The sequence below is a fragment of the Equus quagga genome, chromosome 13 (genome assembly GCF_021613505.1).
Source record: "Equus quagga isolate Etosha38 chromosome 13, UCLA_HA_Equagga_1.0, whole genome shotgun sequence".
Lineage (NCBI taxonomy): Eukaryota > Metazoa > Chordata > Mammalia > Perissodactyla > Equidae > Equus > Equus quagga.
Genome location: NC_060279.1, coordinates 87989874 through 88006040, shown reverse-complemented (window position 1 = coordinate 88006040; position 16167 = coordinate 87989874). Strand labels below are relative to the sequence as shown.

Genomic DNA, 16167 nt, shown 5'->3' with positions numbered 1-16167 from the left:
ATGTCTGTTTGGAGAAAAATCATGCAGAGAAAGGAGCACGTGACATCTTGGGGACAATTTTCTACATCTGAGAATGTTAGGTGTGATGTTGGAGCAAAGACTTAAGATGGCAAAAAGGTAGGTTCTGCATTTGCCCGAGACAAAATTATCCAGGAAAATGAAGAGAGAGGACACCAAGTGGAATAGTCGGAGTTAGAAGCATGCCTAGTGTGTTGGGAAAACAGGAGGAAGAAGTCTGACAGCAGGGAGAGGCTAAGGGAGGGGCAAGCTGGGAGGATGGTGCAGACCACTTGCTGGTGCAGAGCAGGAAACGCAAGAATCTGGAAGCCTTGGAGGATATGATTTTACTTTCATTTTCACAGGATCCCCATGGAGCTCTCTTTGTAAAAGGCCAAAGTGGGTTCACAGTGGCCACCAGATATTGGGAAGGGATTGCTGAATTCTCTAGGCAGGAGGTGATGGTGACTGGAACCATGGAGGTGGGGTGGAGAGTGAGGGTTTATGTTTAGATGTATCATGAAGATGGAACTAACAGAGTTTTCTAATGGATGTGGGAGTAAGAGAGAGGGAGGAGCAAGGATGATGCCCAAATGTTTCCCTTAAAGAATTGGAAGGATGGAGTTGTGTTCCACGGAGGATGTCAGAGAGTAGGGTTTGGAAGGATGATGTTCATTCTGAGAAGCCACTTGACATCCAACTGGTGACATCAGTGAGAGAGCTGGATACGAAAGTCTAGAGGTCGGGAGAAGGCTTCAGGCTGGAGAGGTGAGGATGTAGAGCCATGTAAGTGATGAAAACACATGAGGCAAAAAAGGGCTGATTCACACAAAGAAGAGAAGGGGACAAGGAAACACGTCTGTCCTTGGTGATCCCAACATAGCAGGTTTAATGAAGAGGCAGGAAAGTAGTGCAGACTTGGTTGGAAAAAGTTCAGGATAGAATTGGAGGAGGGGAGAGAGGAAGAGTGGTACTTACAACGCTTTGAGGAGTTTTGCTCAAAAGAGGAACAGAGAAATGGGTCTGTGAAGGAGGGTTTTTCTGTGCATTCTCCCTGGAGACAGCATCTCTCTGATTTCCCACCTGTGTTAGCTTCCTTGGGCCACTGTCACAAATGACTACATACTCTGTATCTAAAACAAAAAATTTATTCTCTCACAGTGTTAGAGGCCAGAAATCCATGGATATTTTCCTTCTGTCTTTGTAAGTTCTTGACTGAGACTCCTGTAACACAAGAGAGATTAACAAAAGAAATGCAAACATATGTATTTAATGTGAGTTTTATGTGGCACTGGAGCCTTCATAAGGAAATGAAGAGCAAATTAGTGGTTAAAATTGAGTATTTTCATGCTAGATCTGATGCAAAGTGGAAAATCGTGCAGAAATAGGATAGGACAATGAGTGTGAGCTAAGTGCGGTAAACTGGGAGAAACTGAGCAAGGCCTGTTCCTCAGATTCTTCCTTGATCTTAGGAGATAATATGCTCCTTTCCTCTGGATACAGGGAGGGCACCTCTCAGTGAGGATTAACGACCCGCTTCAAGAGAAGGTCAGAAAGTCCTTCCTGCACATGATGTTTCTCAAATTCCTCCAGCTTGAAATAGTCAATATGCAAAGGTGCCACATCTTGGGGCGTCTCCAAAGACCCTTTTTCCTTATAGAGGAACATTTTCAAGGTAGAGGGATTAAGACCCAGGTATCTTGGGTGGTTGCTCTTCTAACATGACCTTTTGCACCCTTGAATGCCCCCATCTCACTTGCGGACCTTGCCCCTTTGAATCTTCTTTTCTATACTCTTCCCCCTCCTCCTGTTTTGTAAAAGCCATTATGAAGAGACTAAGTGTTACAGACTGGGAGGATATATCTTCAAATATATATCTAATGGTGACTTGTATCTGGAATATATCAGAACACTCAAAACAAAATGTAAGTAAGAACACAAACAAATGAATCCAGTTAAATGTATATATTAAAAAACAGCTACTCAACAACAACAAAACAAACACCCTTATATAAAAATTGGCCAAGGATTCGAATAGACATTTCTCCGAAGATGTATGAATGTGCAATAAATGCAGGAAAATACGATCAACATTCTAACATTAGGGAAGTGTAAATTACAATCACACAGTGAGGGCATCCTTTCACACCCATTAGGATGGCTATTTTTAAAAATTAACTAAAAAGCAAACAAAATTCAAAACAGAGACAACAAGAGTTGGTGAGAATGTGGAGACCGAAGAACTCCTATGCTTTCCTTTTCAGATTGCAAAATGTTGCATCTGCTGTGGAGAATAAAATGGCAGTTCCTCAAATGATTAAAAACAGAATTATTATGTGGTCTTGTAATTTCATTTTTGGATGTGTGCAAAGAATCGAATGCAGGAACTTGAACAGATACCTGCACATTCATGTTTGTAGCAGTATTACTCACAATCACAAAAAGGTGGAAGCAACCCGAGTGTCCATACACAGAGGAATGGATTAAATGTGCAAAACACATACAATGGAATGTTATTCAGCCTTAAAATGGACGGGAATTCTCACACGTGCTACAAGGTGGTTTGAAGACATCATACTAAGTGAAATAAGCCAGTCACAAAAGGAGAAATACTGTAGTTTCCACTTAAATGGAATATCTGGAGTAGGCACATCTACAGACACTGATATAAAAGAATGGTGGTGGCCAGGGTCCTGGGCAGGAAGAATGGAGTTATTCATGTAATGGGCACAAAGTTTCAGTTTGGGAAGATGAAAAAAGTTCTAGAGTTAAATGGTGATGATGGTTGTACAACAATGTGAATCTACCTCAGGCCACTGACCTGAAAAATTAAAAAAGGTTAAAATAGTAAAATTTTTGTTACGTACATAATACCGTGTAATAATTTAAAAAGAAGCCAAAGAATTAGACACTTCACCAAAGAAGAAAAAAATGGATGACAAACAACCACATGAAAACAGGCTCAACATCACCTGTCACTAGGAAATAACAGGTTAAACCTGGGATACAATATACATCTATTAGAGTGACTAAAAGGCTAAACATCAAGAAAAATAAAACAAATTTTGGTAATAGCAAATGCTAATAAGGATGTGGAGCAGCCAGAACTCGCACACATTCCTGGGAGGAACACCAGTGATACAGCCAATCTGAAGAACAGTTTGGCAATTTCATATAAAGTTAAACCTACAGTTTCCATACACCAGAACACTCTGACTCCCAGGTGTTTACCCAAGAGAAATAAACTGTATGTTCCCATAAAAACCTGCATGTGAATATTTATAGGAGATTTATTTATAGTCACTGCAAACCTGGAAACAACCCAGATGTTCTTCAGCTGTAAGTGTATGGAAGAAGGAACACATTGAAACAATGGAGTATCAGTGAGCAATTAAATTGAGTAAATCATTGACACATACACCCAATCAGATGGAGAACCCTTGAATGCATTATGCCAGGTGAATGAAGCCAGACTTTGAAGACAATATTTTGTCTGATTACATTACAAAAAGGATGGAGAACAGATCAGCATTTCTTCAGGGGTTATGGGTGGAGGGAGGATTTGGCTCCCCAGGGACAGCACGAGGGAATGTCTTGGGTGAGGGCTCTCTTCAGGATCTTGACTGTGGCTCTGATTACATCTGTCAAACCTCATAGAGTTGTACATGATAAAAAGTGAATCTACTGTATCTAAATTTGAAATGAATTGAAAAACACAAAGATATTCCATTACACGCCAACTACAATATTAAAATTTAATAGACTGATAATACAAAGTGCTAATGATGGGGTAAGGCTGCTAGAATTCTGGAACATTGCAGACAAGATTGGAAAGTTGAAAACCATTTTGAAAAACACTGACAATTTCTACTAGAGTTAAACGTGTGGTTACTCTTTGAGCTAACAATTCCCCTCCTTGTGTGTACTCATGGGGATGAAAAATGTCCGTAAAAAGACTTACGCCTTAATATTTATTGACAGAAACTCGAAAATCTCAAATTTCTGTCAACAGGTGAATAAACACATGACTATACTGTGCCCACAGAATGGAACTCTACACAATAATCAGACATTATGAACTACAGAAATACGCAACTGGGATCCATTTCAAAAATAGTATTGTTGAGTGAGAGAATCTAGACATACATGAGTACATTTCCAGGCAATTCTCCAGTAGGCAAAATTAATTCACCAAGGTAGAGAGTATATCAATGGTTACCTGGGGTGGAGGTGGGAATGATGAGCTGAAAATAGGGTGGGAAAACTTTTTGGGGTAGTGGAAATATTCTATCTCTTGATCATGGAGGTCATAGCTGGGTTGTATACGTTTGTCAAAATTCATAGACAAGTTGCTTTCAAGTGGGAACATTCTATTTTACATAAATTACAAAGTTCATTAAAGAAAAACAATGAGAACTCACTGAACCTTCCAGTCCATGAACATGGTATATCTTTCTTGACTGTGAAACCAGTTGTATTGAGGTTTCCTTTATGTGCCACATTCTTACTTTTTAAATAACCTGTATCAACTATTATTTTAATGATTGTAGACTCAATTCCTTATATTTCAAATGAGGGTGCAAAGTCTCTCTCTGTTAGGAATGCTGACAGAACAGTTATCTCAATAATCCTGTATTTGAAAGATTTTACTAATCAACGGTGGCAAATGTACTTGTGTTACAGGTGTCAAGAATTTCCACGATGCATATGACACAGAGTGAGATGCAAAACCACATGAACTGAACCTAAATTTTTAATTGTAGCTGTATGTTCCGCTCATGTTTTCTTGAAATATCGTGACTTGTGAGCCACACATAACTGTGAGAAGATGCTTTACATGATAGGAAATGCTAATCTGTATTATGAGGATCTAAAATAATTCACTCCTGTCCACACGTCACTCAACGACACTATTCAGGGAAAAGGAATTTCCACGGCACTGACTTGCAACATGTGTTCTCCCTTTTGGTTTACTTGAAAAGGCTACATGTTTTTTCTTTTGGAGATGCCATTGTAACTTCATGAATCAGCATACAAGAAGCAAAAAAAAGAACCTCCCATACTCATATTTTCAAAAATACCCAACTTGCTACCAGGACACATGGCCAACTCACCAGTGACTGCAGCTTTGAAGCCTGACAAGACTGGGCATTTGAGGAGGAAGTGACTCCACTGGGTGGGAGCATCTCACAGGCTTGCAGCAGGTCAATTGTTTCCCTTCTTGTCTCTAGCATCCCCAAGACGGAGATACTCAGGAAGTATTTGGAGAATGAATGAATGAATGAATGGTTGGCTGCTGCCTTCATATCACCTAGGACGCCATCTCTTCTTCTGCCTCAGATGCTTGCACAGACCCTAAAGAATCTTACACATGGTGGAATCAGCTCCCTGGTGTAGACAACAGGGCTCAGAGAAGCACCTCAGATGAGAGGCCCTTAGAGACTCACCATGTCCCACTGCTCAGATGTCCTCAGAGGTCCTGGTCCAGGCTCCAGTGCAAGAGGGAATCCCTGATATGGGGACAGAACGCTTGGTCAGCTCCTTGTCTGCTCCCCTCTGGGTGTGTCTCAGGGTCTCTGGGCTGTGTGGTGTCCTCAAGCTCTGTGCAGAGAGGGAACGAGCTCCAGGCTGCAGTTCCTCTTCTGTGAAACGCTGACCTCAAGTGCTCCTCCCAAGCTTCCCGTGGGTCTCCCTGCAGCCTCCCCTCCCACTCCTCTTCCCCTTCTCTTTTCAGTCACAGGACAGACGTCCAGATTCCTCCATCTGAGAGATGCTGCTGCTGCTGCTGCTGTCCCTGCTGTGGGCAGGTGAGTGGGCCAAGAGGAGAGGAGGTTGGCAGAGCAGGGGCTGTATCTGACCATCATTTCCCACCATGGACCCTGGCACAGGATGACAGATACCAGTTGGAAGTGCAGGAATCCGTGACGGTGCAGGAGGGCCTGTGCGTCTCTGTGCCCTGCGTCTTCTCCTATCCCAGGAAGAAAAGGACTTACGCTGCCCCAGTTCATGGCTACTGGTTCTGGGAAGGGGCTGACACATTCAAGGATGCTCTAGTGGCCACAAACAACCCAGAGAGTAAAGTACAGAAGGAGACCCAGGGCCGATTCCACCTCCTCGGGGACCCCCGGACCAACAACTGCTCGCTGGACATCAGAGACGCCAGGAGGAGGGACGATGGAAAATACATTTTTCGGGTGGAGAGGGGAAGTATGAAATGGACTTACAAATCTAACTCTCTCTCTCTGCATGTGACAGGTAAGGAGTGGGCTCCAGGAGAAATCACAGGGAAAGGACGTGGGGACCAAGGCAGGGCTGGTATGGGAACCCCCCCCCCAGGATTTGGGGGAACAGTGTGTCAGGGCTCAGAGGGAGGACCTGGACCAAACCCTGAGGCTATGTCAAGGCCAAATCTTAGACACTCCCTCCTGATTCCTCTCTCTCTCATCATCACCAGCCCTGACCCACACACCTGACATCCTCATCTCGGGGACCCTGGAGTCTGGCCACCCCAAGAACCTGATGTGCTTTGTACCCTGGGCCTGTGAGAGGGGTACGCCCCCCATCTTCTCCTGGACAACAGCAGCCCTCACCTCCCTGGGCCCCAGGACACAACTCTCCTCAGTGCTCACCCTCACCCCCCGGCCCCAGGACCATGGCACCAACCTCACATGTCAAGTGAAGTTCCCTGCAGCTGGTGTGACTGTGGAAAGGACCATCCAGCTCAACGTCACCTGTGAGTGCTGGGCCAGGATGCCCGGGTCCCTGAGGGGGTGAGGAGGATGGCCAGGCTGAGGACGCTTGATGCTTCTGCCCTGGCGTCCTGGCTGAGTAGGGGACCTAGAAGGGCACAAGCCCTCTCCCTCCAGTGATTCCATGTGTCCTGGGGGTGGGGAGATACCTATATTTTTCTCACCACAGCCGCCCCACTGAAGCGGGAAACCTCTTATTGTCCCAAGTCTTACAGAGAACCCAGAAATCGGCGTTTGCCTAGGGGATGGCACAGGTAGGGAGGAGTCCCCACCCACGGTGCATTGATCAGGGTGGGGTCTCTCCCAGGTCGGGTCAGAGCTGGACTTTCAGAGGTCAGATGGTGGGGCTGGGGAGGAGTGGCTGCAGTTAGGCATGAGAAGCCCCCATCCAGCCACATCCCCCTAGATCCTCCAACTCTCGTTTTGCTTGGATGACCCACAACCTCCTCCATGGCGATCCTTAACATGCTCTTTATCTTCCTCCAGTCATTGAAAGTCTTGGGGGGAACTTTTTAGTAGGCTTTATGTTTTAGAGTGGTTTTAGGTTCTCAGCAAAGTTGAAAAGAAGTTAGAGAGATTTCTCCTATACCCGCTGCACTTTCCCACACACGCAACATCCCCCCCAGAGGGTACAATTGTTACAAACCATGAATCTTCATTGTCAAGTCACTATCACCCAAAGTTTGTAGTTGACATAAGGGGTCACTCTTGGTGTTGTACATGCCAAGGGTTTGGACAAATGTACAATGATATTTATCCATCATTATGGTATAGTACGGAATAATTTAATTTCCCTCCAAATCTCTTTGGGTCCTTTTTTGACTGTCAATCTCCCAACCTCACCCTCACCTCTCTCTGGAGCCTGGCTCCCCCCACTGCTCTATTCCCATGGGTAATGGTATCTGGTCCCCTCACTGGACAGTGAGTCCTGTTGGGGCTTTCTCAGCAGCACCCACCAAACTGTTGGCAGGTGAAGCCCAGAGACACACCCCTCACCCTGGGTGTTGGGTTCCCAGGAGGCATGGCCAGGCAGGGCCAGCAGAGCTGTCTGTGTCTGATCTGAAGGTTTGAGAAATCCCAGCTTCCTCCACCTTCTGAAGACATGAAACATCACCTTTGATGGGGCCCGTGGAGGACAGGAGAAGAGATCCAGACACCCTCCCTGGAATGAGGGAAGGACAAAGCCTTTCAGGATCCCATAGGACTCTGCATTTTTTTTCGCTCTCTGGATGACCCCAGTGCCCAGAGACACACTCTCCTGCTGTAGCCAGGTCACGGGGCTGCTGCAGAGAGACCCTGGGTGAAGAAAGACCTGGGTCCTAGATAGAGATGGAGTTTGCTGGACATGCCTGTTGGAGATAGACATTGTCACATGGACCATGTTGTTCTGGAGAAGGCTGAGGTCCTACGATGGGTGGGAGAAGCTAGGGTCTGAACCATGGATGGGAGGGAATGTGTGCCCTTATCTCCCTGCTGCAGATGCAAGGATTCATATCAGTTCACCAAGATTGGAATTCACTCCAAGTCTCTTTTGTCTGCAGGGGAACCTGGGACCATGACTGGTGTGATTCAGGGAGCCATTGGGGGAGCTGGTGTCACTGTTTTTCTCTTTCTCTGCCTTGGCCTCATCTTCTTCATGTGAGCTTGGTTGGCTTTGGGCCAAGAGAGAGAGAAGAGGGACCTGGAGGTGTTGTGGTGACCCAGAGGAAGGGTGGGGTGTATGGTGGTGGTGAGAATTCAGCTGGTAGCCCCTGGGCCAAGCATGAATGTGTTCCCAGCCCTGGTTCCAGATGTCCAGGAGCACGGGAGGAGACCTTGTTACGAAGTCTTGTTATGAAGGTTCCTGGGCTTATACCACCCTCATCCTGCCTTAGTCCCTCACTCCAGCCTCAAAAGAGTGACCTGTGTCAAAGATCCTGGTGTCTCCCATCAGAGTGAAGACCTGCAGGAAAAAAGCAGCCAGGACAGCAGTGTACGTGAATGACATCCACCCTGCCATTGGACGAGCTTCCCTGGTGAGTGACGTGGGCATCCTAGCACTCAGTCTCCTGGACACACCTCCCCAGGGTGGCTGACAGTCATGCTCCATTAGACATTTCCAGAAATACGCTCATCACTTTAATACTTATTTGAAAATGTAGGTGTTATTATTATAGTCATGCACTATACAACAATGTTTCAGTCAAAAATGAACCACATACACAACAGTGGTCCCATAAGATTAGTACCACACAGCCTATGTGTGTAGTAGGCTATACCACCCAGATTTCTGTAAGCATACTGTATGATGTTCACACAATGATGAAATCACTTAAAGAGGCATTTCTTTGGCTGTATCTAATCGTTAAGCAATGTATGACTGTATTCAGCTATGTGAGGCCAACAGATTGAGAGACAGTCATTATTCGCAGTTCCCAAGAGGAGGGGGAAATGCCACACCACACAGAGCCACTTGAGGAACCACTTTATTGTGTTTTCCATGGGAAAGGCAAGGTGAGGCAAGGTAAGCAGGCTTAGGACTGGCTAGTTTGAATAATTTCAGCTGGCTCTTGGGAGGGGCTGTCTCCAGTTCTTTGGTACCTGGTCCTGCGGTGACTAGAGTGGGAACATAGTCTGGAGTGTAAGAGCTTGATACAGGAAGTGGTTTGGGTGTGAGCGTTGCACTGGTTCACTTGAAATATGAAAGGGAAGATTGCAGGTAAGTCTTTTACTATCTGTAGAAATTCACTAGCTCTGGCAGGGACAATTCCAAGATTCAAAGGCCCCAGATGTCAAAACATCAAGAACACATGGTTAATACATGCTCTGATATACTTCTCCTGCTGGACTATCCACCTACGTGATGCTCATATCCCTGACACCCAAAGAGACACCTGCCTTGTCCCACCCCAGTCCTCCATCACCTCCCCCTGCACCCAGGGGTGCTTGTCTGTGCTTCTTCTAAATACAGCTTAATACAACCCCTCCCTTGGACCAAGCTCCCCTCTTAGTCTTTATCCTGCTGCAGTCGTCCCATCTCTCCTCCCCAGCAGATTAGCACTACTTCCATCATGAAATGCACTGCTCCTCCACACTGCCCAAAGATGAGCATCCAAGGAACTTGGTCTGGCATTTGGGGCAGGAAAACCAGAGTGATCTTCAGTGCTTTGCTCCTCCCACACTGACCTGCTTGCTCACCTCAAGCAGAGTAAGCTTCCTGAATCTCAGAATCATTGCTCACTGTCCCCTCTTCCTCACATGCCTTTATCAGCCTGTCCTACTCCTGCTCATCTGTTGAGCTCCGAATTTCATTTATTTATTTAACCCTGACCAATGTGGACCCTGCTATGAGGGTTTTGAGCACATGGTCAGCAATCAGCCGAGTATTCATCTACTCCATCAGCAACTATCTCCTGCTTGTTGATTGTTCTGAGGGCTCGGGTAATACCTGTATGTTGAAAAATACGTATGTTGCAAATGTAAAATGCCCCTACTTTCAAGGAATTCCATTTATTGGTGAGGGGGGTGATAATAATGAACAAATAAGTAGTGAAAATATGCAGGAAATAAGTGCTCTATAGGGAAATGAAATGGAACGATGGGGATAGATGGTTCTAGGGGCTGGAGTCTCTGAGAAAACACCTTCAGGAAGTGAAGGAGTGTTGTGTGAGCCCTGAGAGAGGATCGCTGAGGGCTCTAAACAGATGGAACAGCAAGTGTGATGGTTGTGAGGTTGGGGCATCTCTTATACCCTGGAGAAAAAGCAAGAAGACAGTGTTCCTAAAGCAGAGTTACGTGGAGGTGTGGAGTGGGTAACTGTGGGAAGGAATGAGGATGGGGAGGTACGGAGGCTGCATTTATCCCAGAGTCCTGCAGTTCAGCATCATTGCTTGTGTATTTTGAAAAGAGTGACAACTTCTGTGTGTGGCTCCTTTACTACTCACACAGGACACTTCAGTCCTGACAATTCTGGCATCAGGCATTTGGTGTTTTCCCCACACCAAGCAATTTTTTGTGACACCAGCTTGGCCTTCTACAACTTAACTCAGTTCTGACACTATCTATCTGGACATAGCATCAAACCCCACAGGTTAAGGGTTCAGTCCCACAAGACTGCTCCCCCCCCCCCACCACTGCAGACACCAATCTCAAGTTAAAGTTGTCACCTGTGCTTCTGATCAACTGGCTATAAATCAGAGTGTCCCATGACTCCCTCCTCAGGTTCAATTTATTTGCTAGAGTGGCTCACAGAATTCAGGAAAACAGTTTGCTTACTGTATATCAGCTTATTATAAAAATGTGTGATACAGGATACAGTTGAACATGCAAATGAAGAGATGCATAGGGCAAGGTAGGTCGGAAGGAGGGAGCTTCCATGTCCTCTCCAGGAGTGCCGCTCTCCCAGCACCTCCTTGTGAGTCCAACCTGGAAAATCCTTGAACCTAATACAATTTGGATTTTCAAGGAGGCTTCATCACGTAGGCACGATCAAGTATTAACTCCATTTCCAGCCTGTTTGTGCTTCTTGGAGGAGAGGGGATGGGGCTGAAAGTTCCAAGCTTCTAATCATAGCTTAGTCTTTCTCGTGACAAACCATTATCCAGGAGCCATCCAGAGTTGCCTCATTAGCACAAAGGCACTACCATCACTCAGGAAATTCTGAGGGAATTAGGAGTTTTGTGTCAGGAACCAGGATGAAAGATCAAACATTAAAACAGGAACTGGGGCAAATCTATATATCTGTATCTATATCTATATACGCATCTATATCTATACTAGGTAAATGTCTTAGAAGTCATAGATGTAAATAGATGCAATAGTTGTCCCTAGATGTCGAAGTTGCCTCTATTGATGTCATATATGTCTATAGATATCTGTAGATGTTAATGATGAGTCCAAGGGCGTCCATAGATGTCACAGATATTCGTAGATGTTATAGATGTCCATAGCTGTCAAAAATGCCTCCACAGATGTCCATAGACATCATAGATATCAAAGAGGACTCCACGGATGTGCATAGGTGTCTAGGTGGCCATAGATGTCTTAGACGTCCATAAATATCCAAAGATACCAAATGCACTTCCACCGTGGTTGCCTTAAGCAACTTAAGGAATTGAATTACCAATTCCTGAAATTGACAACTCTACAAGAAAAGCACATTTTCAAGAGATGATCAAACCTTATTTTCATTACTATAAGGTGGAGGTGCTCTAAGATGTCCAAGTGAAAGTGACAAGTATATTACCAAAGTTTGGAGCTCGGGATAGAGGTCCAGGTGAGAGACACAGAGGTTTAGGAGTCCTCCACACCAAGGTCTCATAGTGGAAGAAGCCACAAAGAAGAGAAGGGGTCCATGGACACACCCCTGGAATCCTCCAGCATTTAGAGTCAGGGGGATAAGGTGGAAACAGCAAGAAGATCACTGATAAAAAAATAAATGCCAAGGAGGGTGTACCGTTGGATGCTGGTGGCAAGGGAGAGATGGAGCTTCAAGAAGGAGAAAGCGCTCATTAGTTTCAAATGCTACTAAATCCAGTAGGATAGGGTTTGAGAAGTGACCATTTAAATTTTGCTAAGTTGTATCAAGTTTATCTTGGCAAAGCAGACCTGGTAGCCTTGTGGAGGCAGATATCTTGATTGGAGTGAGTTCAAGAGAGGATTGAAGGAGAGGAAGTGGAAAGACTCTTTTGAGAAATATTGCGGTAGATCTAGAGCTGAGAAATGAATCCACAGCGAAAATGGTTATACTCCTAAATCCCTTCAACTTCCTGTGTGAGAGCACTGTGTTTTGTTTTGGTGAGTTGACTCTTGGTGGGTTCCTGGATGAGGATTTTCAACCCTGACTCGCTTCTCCAGAGACCAGAGAGGGGCTGGAAATGCATTTAATAATTGATCATGCCTCCATAAAATTTCCAAGGTTGGAGTTCAGGAAGCTCCTAAGTTGGTGAACACGTGGAGGTGCTGTGAGAGTCTCACTCCTGGAGAGCACTTGGAAGCTCCATATCCCTTCCTACCCAGCTCCCAGTAGACAGTGTCAGAATTGAATTCAATTGTATGACACCCAGGTGGTGTCACACAGAATTGCTGGTTGTGCCAAAAAAAACCCCCACACATCTGGTATCAGAAGAGTTGTGAGTGTGATAGTATTGCGAGATTAAAGGAGAGACACAGAAGAGGAGAAGTGGTTTTCATAAACAGCTTCCTGTGCATCCAGTGCACATAGGAGACCTGAGAGAGACCATGATCCATAGTCATGTGACCTTGGGTAGCACCTAACCTCTCTGAGACTTAGCTTCTGTCTCTGTAAAATAATAGTATTTTCCACATGGGTCTGGGTGAGTGTCCAGAAGAATTGGAAAGCAACCAATAAGTACTTTATTTGTGGGATAATGGAGTAAGTGGAATCTTAAGAAATTTTTGATAAAAGAATGGAAGAATGAATGTGTTCTGTCAGAATCGAATTCACTTCATGGACCCTCTCTGCCTTCTCCCTGGCCACCACCCCACTACTGTGCTCTGATCCCCTTCTTTGCTCTCCACAGAGTCACCAATGTGAGTCCAAGTTAGACAGAGCCACTGACTCGACCACCTCTGCAGGGACCTCCTCTCCCTTGGGGATGGAGCCAGAGCTACATTATGCCTCCTTCAGCTTTCACAGGATAAATCCTCAGGAGGGCACCTAGAGGACCCATTGAGCAGTCAACGGGAGCATCAGTCTCAGCCAGAGCATCCACATCCCCTACAGGAAGGGGGCCCAAAGGATGAACACTGGAGACTTTCCATCCCCATAGGCAATGAGCTTATAAGCTATTATTTGTGAGTTTCCTGCTATACTGGAACTATATTAGGCTTTTCAATCAGAAAGATGAGGGATCAAATATATGGCCTTTTATTTATTAAGAATATAACATCATACAAGCCACCTTACCCTTCCATGTCTCAGTTTCCTGCCTTGTGAAATGGACATAAGAAGTCCTACCTCACAGGTTTGCCATGAGGATTAAATGAAAATACATATGGAAAACATCCAGCAGAAGTTCTGTTACATTGTAAGAGTTTTGCGCATTCTGGTTCCTTCTCCCTTGGACAGAAAGGTCTTAGTGACATTTCTCCCAGAGGCCGGGTGTGCTCTGTCCCAGACACCACATCAGCCACATGTCAGTTCCCTCTCTACTCAAAGCCCTCCCGTGGATCCTGCCCTGTCTTGACCTCCAGAGCCACCCCTCTCCACTTCTGAATCTTTCCTCTCCGTCCTGCCTACCTAGTACTAGTCCTGGTTAGGCAAAATCAGATATTAACATTCAGAAATTTTCCTAAAACTCGGAGATGACCGTATTCAAAATACTTCTCTATCTCCTTAACTCAAAAGAATAATTTACAAGCTTCTGAACTTAACATTCCTTGTCAGTGTCAGGAAACTTCTTTTTGAAAAGGGCCAGATAGAAAATATTTTTGGCTTTGCATACTGTATGGTCTTTGATGCAACTATTCAACTCCATGATTGGAGCACAAAAGCAGCCATAGACAATGTGTAAGTGAATTAACGTGGCTGTGTTCCAACAAAATTTTATTTGCAAAAGCAGGCAGCCCTTGGACTATGATTTTCTAACCTCTTCTAGGTTGTCCTTAATTTCACCCTGTCTTCTCCATTGCCATTTCCTAACCCATCAATATCTCAAGGCATTCTCTACATGCCCCCTAGCTTATTCTTTCCTCACTGACTTTGTGCATCCACCTCGCTCCTCCAGGAAGGCCCATATGTCATCACTTGGCTGACACCTTCTTGTCCTTCAAAATGAGCTCAGGTGGAAGATGGAGGGAAGCAGAAACTCATAATCTTCCTCCTAAAAAAGCATCATGTTGGGGCTGGCCCCACGGCATAGTGGTTAAGAGCACGTGCTCCACTTTAGTGGCATGGGCTTCACAGGTTCAGACCCCAGGCACAGACTTACACTGCTCATCAAGCCATACTGTGGTGAGGACCCACATACAAAATAGAGGAAGATGAGCATAGGTGTCAGCTCAGAGCCACTCTCCCTCAAGCAAAAAGAGGAAGACTGGCAATAGGTGTTAGCTCAGGGCCAATCTTCCTCATCAAAACAAACAAACAAACATAATATTGTTATTTTAGTAAAAGTCAGTTTAAACAAAAAGAGCCCAAAATTTGCCAGCAGCACCCAACACATCAAAGAGACAAAGCGTCGTGCCATAAGTTAAAAAAATTACCCTTAGATAAACAAGTGGAAGATTCTGATGTAGCATAAAAAATGCTAATACCTAACACCCCTTCAGCCTGCCCTACATCCAGAAGTGAAAGTTGAGTCAGATCTGTTTATGATAATGTCGGTGTGGGTCATATGGATCAACCTGTCTGTTGAAAACTTTAAAAATGGATGGTGAGACTTACAATCCAGACAAGATGGCATTGACGCATTGTTCCCTGTGTCTCCTCTCTATTCACAACTATAAACCCTGTAAATGGTGCAAGAGACAACCAAAAGAGAATTCTGGAAGGTGATAAGAAGAAGGCAAAATGGTTTTGGACCCCAGGAAAGGAGGAACAATACAGAGGCAGGACATCTCTGTCCCCTACCTTACAGAGTAAGGGCACTCAGGCTCACCGTTTCCCAAATCCTGACCAAGAAACAGAAGGTAGTCAAGTAGACTCATTCCTCTCCTGGATGGAAGGGGTGCCCCTCTGACAATATCAGGCGAGTCCAACACCACTGGCGAGGGGGATCTCTTGGAGCCAGAAATAAGTCTCCAGGAATTGCTTAACTTCCCCGTCAGGCCTGAGACTATCCTCTCGTGAACAGAGGCACTGCGGCAGGTGGACAGAATGGGAGAAAGGGATCCAGGCGTAGTGTCTGATATTCCTGACCCTGATACTCAGTTTTCTCCTTTGTCCAATGCAAAGACTAGCCTTCTCACTTTCATAGTAGAATTGTTTTGTCTTATTTTTTAGTGAGGTTGGCATGATGCAAGATACTTAAAGGAGCAGTACAGAGGCCCGTGAACAGAGAGCCTTTGCAAGAATGTCCCGTTGCTCTGTGGCTCAGCCAGGTGGATTGGACAGACATCATCCACAGGAGGGACAATGCCTGAAACTGAAGAAGCTATGTGGTAGAAGGAGCAGAGAGAGGAGAGCAGCACCACCAACTCCTGATTGTCTGCTCCCCCCACCCCGGCTCCATTCATCCCCACCTCTTTTCCCTCCTGACCCCAAACTGGGTTCAGGAGCTTCTGCTCAGGCTCCTCTGCAGAGATGGGAGGTACCCAGGCTTAAATCCAGACCCTATTTCAGCACCACAAACAGCACCAGCTCCCCAGTCTGGGTCTCCCCAGGGCCCAGAGTGCATGGAGCCCCCAGAGGGGCCAACCACTTACCAGCCCCCAGTGCAGGGTGGGAGGAGCCTGGGAAAGGGTCTGGTGACATCCAAGG

At 45.5% G+C, this 16167-nt stretch overlaps 1 protein-coding gene across 1 annotated transcript; it reads left to right on the top strand.

Annotated features, from left to right (window-relative positions):
* Positions 1 to 106: 106 nt before the first annotated feature.
* Positions 107 to 13716, top strand: LOC124250335 (myeloid cell surface antigen CD33-like). The gene is made up of 6 exons (XM_046682137.1): positions 107 to 117; positions 5732 to 6252; positions 6452 to 6730; positions 8288 to 8384; positions 8680 to 8761; positions 13268 to 13716. The coding sequence occupies exons 1-6, from the start codon at positions 107 to 109 to the stop codon at positions 13406 to 13408; spliced, it is 1131 nt and encodes a 376-aa protein (XP_046538093.1). The 3' UTR covers positions 13409 to 13716.
* Positions 13717 to 16167: the final 2451 nt, after the last annotated feature.

Bases quoted from the DNA above. Each gene is read 5' to 3' on its own strand.
- LOC124250335 (XM_046682137.1), top strand. The intron at 6,731-8,287 runs GTGAGTGCTGGG...TTTTGTCTGCAG, and splicing joins CATCCAGCTCAACGTCACCT to GGGAACCTGGGACCATGACT. The intron at 8,762-13,267 runs GTGAGTGACGTG...TGCTCTCCACAG, and splicing joins CCATTGGACGAGCTTCCCTG to AGTCACCAATGTGAGTCCAA.